The sequence below is a fragment of the Hordeum vulgare genome, chromosome 7H (assembly GCF_904849725.1).
Source record: "Hordeum vulgare subsp. vulgare chromosome 7H, MorexV3_pseudomolecules_assembly, whole genome shotgun sequence".
NCBI classification, from domain to species: Eukaryota; Viridiplantae; Streptophyta; class Magnoliopsida; order Poales; family Poaceae; genus Hordeum; species Hordeum vulgare.
The window spans coordinates 626,453,244-626,467,630 of record NC_058524.1 but is presented as its reverse complement, the minus strand read 5'-3'; the positions used below and the strand labels follow the sequence as shown (position 1 = coordinate 626,467,630).

Here is a 14,387-nt window from a genome sequence, read left to right as displayed (position 1 = left end):
AAACGAGAACCACCTTATGGCTCACGGCTATGAACGTGTTCTGGGTAGCCGGTGTCACTCCTACGGAAACTATCACTTCTGAACAGGAGAAGATGTTTAAGGAGGCCACCGTCCTATTCCTTGGAGCAGTCATTAGCGTGATCGGAGATAAGCTGGTTGATGCATATTTACATATGCATGTTGCCAAGGACTTGTGGGAGGCGCTCGAATCTAAATTCGGGGCCACCGATGCTGGGAGTGAGATGTATGTTATGGAGCAGTTCCACGATTACAAGATGGTTGACAACCGTTCTGTATTGGAACAAGCTCATGAGATAATATGCATAGCTAAGGAACTTGAGGTTCTTAAGTGCAATTTGCCGGGCAAGTTTGTCGCGGGCTGTATAATTGCTAAGCTCCCTAATTCCTGGAGGAACTTTGCTACTACTCTGAAACATCAGAGGCGTGAGTTCTCAGTAGAGGACATCATCGGCCATCTGAGTGTTGAGCAGAACTCGAGAGCAAAGGACTCCAATGGAAAAGCGGTGGAAAGCTCTTCTGCTGCCAATATGGTACATCAGAGGAACTTCAATTCTCACAAGCCCAAGGGAAAGAACTCTGTCCAACAGAATACCGACTTCAAGAAGAAGGGGAAGAAGCCCTTCAAGAAGAATAAGAAGGGAGATGGCTGCTATACTTGTGGTTCAGAGGAACATTGGGCGAACAAATGCCCAAACAAGTACAAGAAGCCGGCGCAGGACTCCAAGTCTGCAAACATGATTGTGGGCAACAATGAAAGTGGTGCATCTGGGTACGGTAATTTACTTACTGTATTTACAGTTTGTCAGTCCACCGATTGGTGGGTGGACACGGGTGCAAATATTCATGTGTGTGCTGACTTGTCATTGTTCTCTTCTTATCAGGCCACCGGTCGCGGGTCCGTATTGATGGGGAATGGCGCGATTGCTTCTGTTCTTGGTGTTGGCACGGTCGATCTGAAGTTTACTTCGGGAAGGATCGTGCAGCTGAAGAACGTGCAGCATGTCCCCGCCATCAAGAAGAATCTCGTTAGTGGCTCCCTTCTGTGTAGAGAAGGGTTTAAGTTGGTGTTCGAGTCTAATAAAGTAGTAGTTACGAAATATGGACTTTTCGTTGGAAAAGGTTATGAATGCGGAGGTCTGTTCCGCCTTTCTCTAGCAAATTTTTGTAATAAAGTCGTGAACAATATTCATTCGAGTGTTAATGAATCTGAAGTTTGGCATTCACGTCTTTGTCACATAAGTTTCGGTGTTATGTCGCGGCTAGCAAAACTGAATTTAATCCCAACTTTCACTTTGGTCAAAGGTTCTAAGTGCCACTCGTGTGTGCAAGCAAAGCAACCTCGCAAGCCTCACAAGGCTGCAGAGGAGAGACACTTGGCACCATTAGAACTCATACATTCTGATCTTTGTGAGATGAATGGTGTGTTGACTAAAGGTGGAAAGAAATACTTCATGACATTGATAGATGATTCCACTAGATTTTGCTATGTGTATCTGTTAAATACTAAAGATGAGGCTCTACACTACTTTAAAATCTATAAGGCAGAAGTTGAGAATCAACTTGAAAAGAAAATTAAACGAGTCCGGTCTGATCGTGGTGGAGAGTACTTCTCAAACGAATTTGATTCATTTTGTGCGGAACACGGCATTATTCATGAGAGGACGCCTCCCTATTCACCCCAGTCAAACGGGGTTGCCGAGCGGAAAAACCGCACTCTAACTGATTTGGTTAACGCCATGTTAGATACATCGGGTTTATCCAAGGCATGGTGGGGGGAGGCTATATTGACCGCGTGTCATGTCCTGAATAAAGTTCCTACAAAAGATAATGAGGTCACTCCCTACGAGGAGTTGTCAAAGAGAAGGACGACACTCTCGTACTTACGTACTTGGGGCTGCTTGGCGAAAGTCAATGTACCGATTCCCAAGAAGCGTAAGCTTGGACCAAAGACTGTGGATTGCGTTAATTTGGGATACGCTAAGAATAGCGTAGGCTATAGATTTCTAGTAGTGAAATCTGAGGTACCTGACGTGAAGGTCGGTACAATAATGGAGTCGAGGGATGCTACATTCTTTGAGGATATATTTCCCATGAGAGATATGCAAAGCACTTCTAGACAGGAATCTGAGATAACTCCTGAGCCTGCCATTCCTATGGAATATTATGAACAAACACATGATGATAATCCTGAGGAGGATGACGAGGAAGCCCGTGGTAGGGGCAAGAGACAAAGGACTGCAAAGACCTTTGGTGATGATTTCTTCGTATACCTCGTGGATGATAATCCCACTTCTATTTTGGAAGCGTATGCTTCTCCAGATGCTGATTACTGGAAAGCTGCGGTCCGTAGCGAGATGGATTCCATCATGGCTAACGGGACATGGGAAATCACTGATCGTCCCTATGGTTGCAAACCATTGGGATGCAAGTGGGTGTTCAAAAAGAAGCTTAGGCCCGATGGTACGATTGAAAAGTACAAGGCTAGGCTTGTGGCCAAGGGCTATGCCCAGAAAGAAGAGGAAGATTTCTTCGATACTTATTCACCTGTGGCTAGACTGACCACCATTAGAGTACTACTCTCATTGGCGGCCTCTCATGGTCTTCTCGTTCATCAAATGGACGTTAAGACGGCTTTCCTGAATGGAGAGCTAAATGAGGAAATCTATATGCAACAGCCAGATGGCTTTGTGATAGAAGGTCAGGAAGGAAAGGTGTGTAAGTTGCTGAAATCTTTATATGGTCTGAGACAAGCACCTAAGCAATGGCATGAGAAGTTTAATACAACTCTGACATCTGTTGGCTTCGTTGTTAATGAAGCTGACAAATGTGTATACTATCGCCATGGTGGGGGCGAAGGAGTTATATTGTGCTTGTATGTTGATGATATACTGATATTTGGAACCAACCTCAAAGTAATTGAGGAGGTTAAGTCTTTTCTGTCTCAAAACTTTGAGATGAAGGACCTTGGGGTGGCTGATGTTATCTTGAACATCAAGCTGTTGAGAGATGATGAGGGTGGGATTACACTTCTGCAATCCCACTATGTTGACAAGATTTTGAGTCGCTTTGGATATTCAGACTGCAAAATTTTTCAAACACCATATGATCCTAGTGTGCTTATTCGAAAGTTTAAAGGCACAGCTATAGATCAATTGAGATTCTCTCAAATTATCGGTTCACTTATGTACCTAGCTAGCGCAACGAGGCCTGACATCGCGTTTGCTGTGAGCAAACTTAGCCGGTTTGTTGCAAACCCGGGCGATGTTCATTGGCGTGCTGTTGAAAGAATTATGCACTACTTGAAAGGTACTCTCAACCACGGGCTTCACTATACGGGATTCCCATCGGTACTTGAAGGGTATAGTGACGCGAATTGGATCTCTGATGCTGATGAGATGAAGGCCACTACTGGGTATATGTTTACTCTTGGGGGTGGTGCTGTTTCCTGGAAGTCTTGGAAGCAAACGATCTTAACAAGATCGACAATGGAAGCAGAATTAACAGCATTAGACACATCTGGTGTCGAAGCAGAATTTCTTCGAGATCTTTTGATGGACTTACCTGTGGTTGAGAAGCCGGTTCCGGCTATCCTTATGAACTGCGATAATCAGACGGTTATTGTTAAAGTGAAGAGTTCAAAGGACAATATGAAGTCCAACAAACATATAAGAATGAGATTGAAGGCTGTCAAACGTTTGAGAAACTCCGGAGTGATAGCGTTGGATTATATCCAAACGGCTAAGAATCTGGCAGATCCCTTTACTAAAGGGCTATCACGTGTTGTGATAGATAGTGCATCGAGGGAGATGGGTATGAGACCCACATGAGTTGCCATGGTAGTAACCCAACCTATATGATCGGAGATCCCGTGAAGTAGGACCTGGGAAAACAAGCCAGTGGTGAACTGAGGAGAGTAACTTTACTAACCCACTCCGTTGGAGATGCAATACTCTCGGATACTGTATGGTAGGATGACTACTGTCTTAATGTGTTCTAAAGCTCATATGTAAGCGAGATGCTGTCCTACAGAGCGATCTTTGGAGGAACACACCTATATGAGCTTGACTGCTGGTCACAGTCTATGAGGTTTGGGTGATCTCTAGTAAACTCATGAATAGGCCAGGAGTGTCACTAATATGCTCCACCCGAGGGGTCACCTTCGGCAGTCTAGTACTAGTAAGACTTGTGGTGAAGCTCTTTTACGCCAAGCTGACAATTCAAGGCATAGTCCATTGTTCAGTTGTAAAGGAGTGTAGCTACTTGTTCTAGGTGAAGCTCAACCTTAATAGGTCTTCACTGAAATGCTGGTATATTAAAACAGTGATTGGAACGAGGGAACACGATGTGCCCTTGAGATCTGGTGGGGGATTGTTGAAATTTGGAGGTGGGCCTTAGGCCCACTAGAGAATTTCAGAAAATCTACAAGGGCCCATGTAGGTGGTGGCATGGCAAGGTGGTGGGAGTTTAGTCCCACCCCGCTAGTGGAGGAGAGTTTGGACCCCTTTATAAGGGTCTCTCTTCCACATGCTATTGGAGAGTGAGAAGAGAAGGTGCCCTCGCGCACTCCTCCTCCGCCGCCCGCCTCGCCACGCCACGCCTCGCCTCGTCACGACGCGCCGCGCCGCGGGTTGCGGGAATGAGCCGAGCCGAGCTCATACCTACGCGCTACCTAGCCGTCACGAAAAGCAGATGTGTCGTTACCGACTCGGACGTGGGCTTGGCCCACGTCTCTCCACCCGAGCCGCCTTTATAAGCGTGCGATCGCCTACCCTAGCCGTCACGAAAAACAGATCACATCTGCCTCACGCCTTCGTTCCTTGAACTGCTGCTGCCGCCGGCGACTCCGTCCCGTTTACCGCGTACACGGTCGACGGGAGAGCAGGCCTCCGAAACCTCGCTTCTCCGGTTCCTGTACGGGAGAGGGGCGATTAGGTTTTTGGGGAGCGATCACGCGACTGCTCGCCTCCGTCCGTCTGCTTCGTCTACGTCCGCGTCGCCCTCGTCATCGCCATGTCTTCACCAAGCGAAGCTGATCGTCTCCGCGAGGAAGCCGAGAAGAAGACGGCAGAGGATACTGCCTCTGCCGCCGCTGCTGCTGCTACGGCCAACTGGCCGATTGGAGGGTATGACTCGTTTATTCTCTTGTTCGTATTTATTCTAGCAGTACTACTTGTTTGCATAGATGTATCCACTATATGCGTAGTATGTGCTAGGTTAACTCAAGATCAGTATGTCATTAGTCTAGTCAATGCCATGCTAGTTATTATTTTGTGGATTAATCTACTCGGAAAATTGCCTATTTACTGAACAATATGTACTCCGGGCATTTTTTTTCAATGTAACTAGCTAGCCGTCTCCTGTTGCGGTTAGCATTACAAAAAAATACTTTAAAACTGATTGCCCGTACTTGTAAGGCAAAAGCAATCGCTACGCATTTGTGGCCGGGCCCGTCCTGGCGGCATGTGACCCTAGGTCTCTCCCTCGGAGGTGTGGGGGGTTACAAGTACGGCGTGATGTCAGTCTTTTTTATAATTTCCATAATGTTTTGATTTTTTATTTTTGATTTTTTCCTTTTTTATTACTCTAAGCTCATATTTTAATATTTTCTACGTTGTGCCACAGGTGCACGTAATTTTTTTTAACTAAGTCTTTACCTTCTCCTAATATTTTGCCTTTTCTTTTATTACTCTTTTTTTATATTTGGTTACATAGTATTTTCCTACTTCTAAGGCTCATATTCTAATATTTATAAGGATGTTTTGAATTTTTCTTTTATTATTTGTTATTTTTCTTTTTCATGGTTTTTTCCTTTTTATTACTCTAAGCTCATATTTCTAATATTTTGTAGATTGTGCAACACGTGCACATGCAATGTAGTATACTTTTTTTAAACTAAGTATTTACCTTTGCCTATTGTTTTGATTTTTCTTTTATTGCTATTTTTTATTTTTGGTTACATAGCATTTTCCCGTTTTCCTACTTCTAAGGCTCCTATTCTAATATTTATAAGGTTGTGCAACATGTGCAACATGCAAAGTCTAATTTTTTAAACTAAGTTATTTTCCTTTTCCAAATATTGTGCCTTTTTTTATCACTCCTTTTTATTTTTGGCTTCCTGGTATTTTTTTCATTTTTCCTACTCTAAGGCTCATATTCTAATATTTTACAGGTTGCGAAACATGTGCACATGTAAAAGTATAAAATAAATAAATAAAATTAATTAAGTTTTTTCTTTTCCGAATATTTTACCTTTTTTATTACTCTTTTTTATTTTCCAAATATTGTTCCATGTTTACTACTCTAAGTCTCTTCTAAGGCTCATATTCCTAATATTTTTGCCTTTTTGAGGCCATTCAGTATGTGTCCTTGTTCAGTTTAAGTTATGTTTACATGCCAATGACAAACATTCCTCTCTTTTTTTTTGTACCTAATAATTTTATTCAAGTATGGTGAAACTGGACTTGGCGATAGTAGCAGTGCGTGTGACCTTAATTTTTGGGCCCAAATGATATATAACTTCACCAGTAGTGTGGTAAGTTATTGATTCGGTTTCAACATCTAAAATTAAGCATACTCTCATCAGCTCATGTTGTTACATTTCTCCATTGCCCTTGATGCTGGAACAATCCACGTGTGTTAGCAACAACCGAAAGAAAAATTGCCCCGAAATTGAACTATACATCTAAAGAAAAACAATCCATCCACATCTGAAACTTAAGAGAGATCTACTCACCAAGGCATATGCCTTCATTATCAAAAAGAATATAGGTGACTTTTAGACAATAAAGTATTGGTTTCTGTTGAGTAATATGCATCTTTTCAAGATGCACGCGCCAATGTGTCGGGTGGTGGGCTCTGAACGGGAAACAAACAAACCACATCAGTTCGGTCGCTGTTTAATATTCTTCTTGTCTTAAAGTAAGTTTCTAAAGCTTAGTACAACTTTGTACTAAGGTCATGTTTGGTTCCAAATAAGTCACCAACTTATAAGTTGAAAAGTGCAAAAAAATGACTTATTTTGCCAAACAGACCTAACTTATAAGTCATCCCAACTTATAAGTCATAAGTTGCTCCACCACAACTTAAAACTTATAAGTCACCCACTTTTACATGAAAAGGTGACTTATAAGTCAGATGACAACCAAACAGGCGTGACTTATAAGTCACTGGTTTTAAGTCACCTGACTTATTAAAACCAAACACGGCCTAAAGCTAGTATATTGTTGAGACACTTATTTTAGAACGAAGGAAGTACTACACCGCTTGGCTTAGGAACTATTTGGTGGCTTAAACAGCCAGGTGTTGGACAATGCTTCGCCGACGATGCATAGTTGGTTGATCTCTGCCAGTCGCTACATGATTTCCAACCGGGCTGTTGTGTACGCCTGTAACCCTTGGTCACCCTAGCTGTGTGCGGGGGGTTGAAACAACGGTGTGATGTTGGTCCTTTTTATTTCTCCTTTTTATCCCCTAGTTTTTACTCACTTAGTTTTCCTATCATTTGCTCAAACGTTCATATCAATCTATAATACACGTGTGTAAAATTTCATGATGAAATATATGAACGTGGGAGCTACATAAAAAAAGGCAAAGTCGGTGATTTTGTTTTTGCAGCTCACTTTTTAACATACATAGTTCATCATGGAAATTTACACACATGCAATATGTAAATCATACTATGACAATGTGGACTATTTTTTCCATATTTTTTGCAAACATTGAAATACGATTGTGATTTATTGCTTCCAAGAAAGAACCGGCTCCGAGCATTAAAACGCATTCCTGCTCAAATACTGAAATTCTTGCACTACAATTACAATACGAACAAAATAAAAGATGGCTAGTACTACGTACGTGTCTATCCAGATGGCCTGGTCAGGAACGACATGCTGTGACCATCCTGCTGGAGTGCGACATACAAGAGCCCGACGGTGGCAATGGCCATGACCAACATGACCAACAGGATGCCTGGTCTCTTCCCCCATTGCCCCATGATGCCGAGTGCAAACGGGTAGAGGAGCACCAGGGTACCCACGTTGAACACCATCCCGAGCACCGCGTGCCACGCCTGGTCCGTGAAGAACCCCCATGTCGCTGCCTTGCCTATCGCCGCCCCGACGGCCGCGACGTTCACGACGAGCACCGCCACGGTCGGGATCAGCAACGGCACCCACCGCACGGCGTACAGGTCGGCGAACTTCTCGCCGGAGCAGGCCTCCGTCTGCTTGGACGTGAGCCTGAAGTGTATCCCCTTCCCCCTCACGAGCTTCAGCGCCATGTACAACACCGCCGTCGGGTACACGCCCGTGGCCGCGATCATGTAGAACTGCTCGTTGCGCCACCAGTCCAGCAGCGTGATCCCCGACCATTTCACCTCGAACATGCCGATCACGTGCATCATCGCTATGACAGCGACGAGGTACATGATGAAGGTGCCGAACGGTCTCTGGATGTAGTACGACTGCTCGGAGAAGAGCCACATCACCGGGAAGAAGCTGTATGCCAGGATGAACATGGTGGCGATCGGGTAGATGGACATGTTGAGGTAAGCGATGCGCTGCAGAAGGTGGAGCCGACGGCTGGCGATGAGAGCGTTGCTGTGGGAGAAGAAGGCCTCGAGGGAGCCGCCCGACCACCGGAGCACCTGGTAGAGGCGCTCGGTGAGGTTGATCGGAGCCGTTCCGCGGAACGCGGCCGGCTCCATGGAGCAATACATGGAACGCCACCCCTGTCGGTGGATGCGGAATCCGGTCACCACGTCCTCCGTCGCGATGTTGTACACCCACCCGACGTCTCTCCCCCATGAGCTCCCGTCCTCGTAACCACATGCCATCAGGGTGGCCAGGTCATTGTTGAGCTCGTCGTCGACCAACACAGGGGTGATTGATCGCTCTTGGATTGCGCCATCCGGTATTGAGTTCAGGAATGGCGTCGAGTTACCCAACTCAACGGCCTTACCTACCAGCTTGATGTCCTCCGCTCTATAGCGTGGTGGCTCCATGCCATAGAGGGCGACACGACGGAACATGGTGCCGGTGCCGAGGTAGGTGGGCCCTTGGAGACCGTTGAGCGAAAGCATGGTGCCATCGAAGAAGACACGGTTGTGGTTGGAGTAGCGATCTGTCGGATCGACATCATCGAAGCGTTGCGGGAACTGGACGAAGGCCGTGTTCTGACCGTCGCGAGGGTCGAGCATGAAGCACATAGGGGCGCGGAGAGCTCGCGAGTTGTTGATGTAGTGGTCGCAGTCAAAGTTGATGACGAAGGGCGCATTGGAGAGTAACGCGGAGACGCGGAGCATCGCGTTCATGGCGCCTGCCTTCTTTTGGTTGTCATAACCGGAGCGCTTCTCCCGGGAAATGTAGACGAGCATGGGGAGTCTTGTGTCAACGTTGCTCAAGTCAATTGGATTGTCGGTGCTCGCCGAGAATCCAAGCTGCGGTTTACAACTTGGATGGTCTAGCATGACCTGTCAAAAGAAACGTAGTAATTTTAAAAAATTGGTTTATCAAATGAATTTGAGAAAATTGCTAGCTGATATCCATCCCAATATAAACAACTTATAACTTTGACCTAAATGAACAAACAGAAAAACTTTTACCTCAACAATTCCAGCATGTTGTCCTCTTCCATGGTTGTCAGCTTGCTCAATCCATGTGCCCGGCCATGGTGTCCCATCAGCCATCCAAGTGGCGTGCACACCATCATCTCCTTTGTTGTAGGCATCAGATCGTCGGCGGATGGTCGTAGAAAGGGACTCTATTCTCACCTTGAACTCGCCATATTCTCTGCGCACACGCCTGTGATCACTCATGAACTCTCCTGCCATACCACCGACGTATGGCCTGGTTTTCATCCCAAAATAGTTCTCCGGGGACCTTGGCTCGATGCAATGCTTCCGGCAAAACGGGACCCACAAAGCGGCAAAACTGGCAACCTGTAGCATTGCCTCATAGTGCACCAATGTGCCACCATCGTCGGAGAGGTAGCAGGCATACTTGTCGACGGGGTAATCGGCGGCAAGGATAGAGAGGATGGTGTTCACGGTGTACAAGACGGGTTCATCCACGGGGTCGACAGTGGTGACGAAGACGTCGATACCAGGAAGGATGGCATCGTCGTGCCGGTCCGCCAGGGCGGCAAGGTCCGGCACTCGTTTGGTGGGGTTGAGCTTGGGGAGCTGGTTGAGGAGCCATGAGAAACCGAACCAGGCGTCCGCCACCATGGATGTGGCCCAGAGCCACATGCCATCGTGGTTCCTGTGCTCTACGCGCCACGCGAAGAAGGCGACGATGGCGACCAAACGCACCAGAATCAAGAACCTGTTGTTGTTGTAAAAAGACCGATAGTAAGTATTCAAATTCAAAAGTGTAGGACTGAGTTGTACCGTTGTAGTACGTACTACTAATATACTACTCCCTCCGTTTGGAATTATATAAGATGTTTTGGGTATTTTAATAAGAAGAGCTCATATACGGACCGGAATGTATGAATAAATACAGTACAATGTGTCGACTATATACGTCCGATTCAGAAAAAACTAGAATATCTTAGTACTCATAGAAGCAAATAAAAACAGCATGCAAACTGACCTGTAAGGATGCAGGATGCTTCCCTTGACCTTCATGGTCCGGAACAGCAGCGGCCGGCCGGCGCTGGCTCCAGACATGTCTCCCTCCTCCGCCGCCACCCACACGTCGTCGGCGTCGGTGTCCGTGGCGCGCCTGCCCTTGGGGTCGGCGTCGGCTTCCACTCGCAGGGCCATCGTACTGTAAACCGTGGCTATACTATGTAGGTACGAGAACCTAGCTAGACAGCTGATGCTGATCTTGATCTAGCTCCCTAGCTAGCTTGTTCGTGTCGACGAGATGCTTGCCCGCCCTGTGGGGGTTTATATAGCGCTAGTTGTCGTCGTCGTCGTACCCGTACTAAACCATCGGCCACGACTTCCGCCGACATGGTCAAATACTGCCTCTGGATCCAGGACACCGCGGGAAGGATCACATTCACAGTTCTGCCCGATCAAATACAACCGGCCAAAACTCAACAGCGAGATAATTAAGTGCTCTCTCGGTTCCAAATTACTTGTTATAAAAAATAAATATATCTAGATGCATTTTTAGTTCTAGATACATCAATTTTTATCCATTTTTACGGCAAATAATTCGGGACGAAGGGGTTGTATATTTCTACGCATTTGCTATTCCTGAGACAACTGAAAATAGTCAAAGGTACAGCTAGATTTCTACAAGTTGCGGAGGTATGGATGATACTACCCACTACGAGAGGTCTTGTATAGAATTTCGTAGTATATATCCAACTTTATTTTCGTATATGTCCCTAATGAGTACGTGACCGGTAGAGCTGTGTGCCCAATCAATGGTCATGTTAGCCTGTAAGTTATGATAGATAGGGTAGAAGTTTTCGTAGTGCCACAAAATAATTTTATAAAAGCTGTCACAATGTCACAACTTTGTGATAAAAACGTAAAATTCCCTCCTAATTCTCTATACATTGTCTATTCATGACCCTTGTGTTTTCTTGTTGATTTATAGGTACTCGAGATAGATTTTGGGTTGGGGGACAGAGAGAGTATATTCCTTATCGAGTTGCTTGGGCGCTTATCTTCCATAGAAACAGCATATTAATTTACTAAAGCCAAACTCTTAAGTTTGTATTGGTGATATGGCTAGTATTTGATCATTATCAATAATATAAGGAGTCCATCTGAGGATATATGTATTGCATCTACACAATTTTCTAGGGAACTATCTAATCAAGAAAGAAACTTTGATTTGGAAGTGGGCAGCCCAAGGTTTAATCGTTTAGAGCACATGGTTAGCATAGAGAATGATAATAGGAGCAGGGCCGGTCCTGAGAATTCGGAGGCCCGGAGCGAAACTAGACATAGGCCCAGTTCTTTTGAGCAGATTCTATAGAATCTCAGTCCCGAAAATCCCGAGCCAAAAGAACTCGAATGAACTACCAAAATCTGAATCAGATTCTGCAGAATCTCAGTGCAATTCAAAATCTGAGAAAAACCTGGTTTCTCCCACAATCTCAAGATTCTACCAAATCCCACAAAAGAAAACCTTTCGGATTAATACCATACCCCTATTGTACCACGTAATTACAGGCAAAATGCCACCGAGCAGTCAACCAAAACGCCCCGCATCTGCACACCTCGCCTCTGCACCGAGCAATCCTCAGGCCGCATCTGCGCGCGCTCCTCAGGCCGCCCCCGCCCCGCCGCCGGCAGGCCCCGTCGCCCCGCCGCCCGCAGGCCCCGTCGCCCCGCCGCCCGCAGGCCCCGTCGCCCCGCTCGTCAGGCCGGCCCCGCCCCGCCCAGCCGCCGGCCGGCCCCGCCCTGCCCCGCCGCCGGCAGGCCCCGTCGCCCCGCTCGTCAGGCCGGCGTCCGCCCCGCTCCTCCGGCCGGCCCCGCCCCGCCCTGCTGCCGGCCGCCCTGCCCCGCCGCCGGCCGGCCCCGCCCCGCCCCGCCCCGCCTCCGGCCGGCCAGGCCCCGCCCCGCCCACGCTGCAGTCTGCCCCACCCCGCTGTGAGCTTCGTTCTTCTTCCCTGTAAATAAACAGACATATATTGCTGCTTATTTGTTAGATGGATGGATGGATTTGCTGCTTATTTGTTAGATGGATGGATGGATGGATTTGCTGCTTATTTGTTAGATGGATGGATGAATTTGCTGCTTATTTGTTAGATGGATGGATGAATTTGCTGCTTATACAATTTGGGATAGTGCTGTCAATGCTGTCAATGTATTGCTAGATAGTGCTAGATAGTGCTGTCAATGTTTCCTGCTGTCAATGCTAATGTGGTAATGTTGAATAATAATGGTAGATGGAGAAAGTTAAAGAGCCCAAAGCAAATTGGGATAGTGCTGCTCATACAATTTATATGACTGCTTGCGTAGAGGAGGTTCGAGGAAATAATCGCAGCGGCAGCTTTTTGTCGGACATAGGACAAGCTAATTTGCATAAAAAGTTCAATGAACGCTCCGGAAGAAACTATTCAACCCGGCAAATCAAAAATAGGTGGAGTGTGTGTAGGAGCGACTACAATACATGGAAGACATTGATCCAGCAAGCATCTGGCCTAGGAAGAGATGAGCATACGAAGACTATTGCTGCTACAAATGAGTGGTGGGCATTGGAGATAAAGGTATTGTTTTTGTCATGTCATTTTTAAATAATGAGTCATGTTGCTTCACTTTGATATTAACATGTGGTGGCTTATGATTACAAGCACATCCAGAAGCTGCCAAGTTCCGGTATGCTCCACTAGCGGAGGAGGAAAAAATGTCAGAGGTTTTTGATAATTGTTGTGTCACAAATGAGCATGCGAGGGTGCCAACTCCCTCTTATCAAGGTGATCCCTCCCGAATTATTTTGGAGGATGACTCAGGGTGTGAAAGTCAGGATTGCCAAGTTACCCCTATTCAAAATCGAGGAAAGAGTGGGAAGAAGAGGGCGTCTCCTTACTCGCCAAGTCCAAAGATGAATGATAAGTGGGCAGGTGAGAATGCTAAAAATGAGGCTTTTGTACGCATGGTGGATCTCTTTAGTGCAAGAGACAAGAGGGATGCAGAGGAGAGTGCAAGGGATAAGAGGGAGGCAGAGGAGAGGGCAAGGGAGAAGAGGGAGCCAGAGGAGAGTGTGGATCAAACAAGACAAGAGATTCAACACATGATGGCCATGGTGGAAGCGGATGGTGCAAAACCAGGAAGTGATGAGCATTTCTATGCTACCTTTCTTTTCATGGAAAAGAAATATCGCGATGTTTTCTCCTCTTTCACGGCTCATGAACCTATTGCGAGGCTTGGATGGATAAAGAGGATGTGGCAGCTTAACAACAAGTAGAACATGTTTGAATTGTATTTACCGTTATTTCCTTTCACGACTCATGAAGCAGACTATTTGCTTGTAATGCTATTTGCTTTCAACATGTACTATTGTGATTTAAGCTATTTATTGGCACTGTTGTGAACCTGATATGAATTGTGTTGTATCTAATATTATATTTTGTGCATGTTGTTCTGGCAGATGGATATTTCCAAAAAGATTGCCAAAAAGAAACAAGATGATAAAGAATTTGAGGCGGCAATGGTTGCATTTGCTATGGATGTAGCGCCGTCAAGTATGACACTACCGTATGCACCAAGAAAGTTACATCTTTTTACAGGCCTCCAATGGGTAGAAGAGAAGGAGAAAGATGCAAAAACTTTCTATGCGATGTTTAGAATGAGGAGGTCAGTGTTTCGCACATTGCATGATCTGCTAGTTCAGAGCTATGGGCTTGAGCCAACTTCCAACATATCATCAAAAGAGGCATTGGCACAATTTTTATGGACT

The 14,387-nt window shown here is 46.0% G+C and overlaps 1 protein-coding gene across 1 annotated transcript; it reads right to left on the bottom strand.

Annotated features, from left to right (window-relative positions):
- Positions 1 to 7,786: 7,786 nt before the first annotated feature.
- LOC123410752 (putative mixed-linked glucan synthase 1) lies at positions 7,787 to 10,883 on the bottom strand. The gene is made up of 3 exons (XM_045103694.1): positions 10,614 to 10,883; positions 9,623 to 10,343; positions 7,787 to 9,490 (listed from the first exon to the last, which is right to left on the bottom strand). Exons 1-3 carry the CDS (start codon positions 10,784 to 10,786, stop codon positions 7,880 to 7,882), a joined length of 2,505 nt encoding a protein of 834 aa, XP_044959629.1. The 5' UTR covers positions 10,787 to 10,883; the 3' UTR covers positions 7,787 to 7,879.
- Between the last annotated feature and the right edge of the window lie 3,504 nt (positions 10,884 to 14,387).

Coding starts and splice junctions, on each gene's coding strand:
- LOC123410752 (XM_045103694.1), bottom strand. CDS start 10,786: ATGGCCCTGCGAGTGGAAGCCGACGCCGACCCCAAGGGCAGGCGCGCC. Junction 10,344..10,613: donor AGCATCCTGCATCCTTACAG/GTCAGTTTGCAT, acceptor CAACAACAACAG/GTTCTTGATTCTGGTGCGTT. Junction 9,491..9,622: donor AACATGCTGGAATTGTTGAG/GTAAAAGTTTTT, acceptor TTCTTTTGACAG/GTCATGCTAGACCATCCAAG.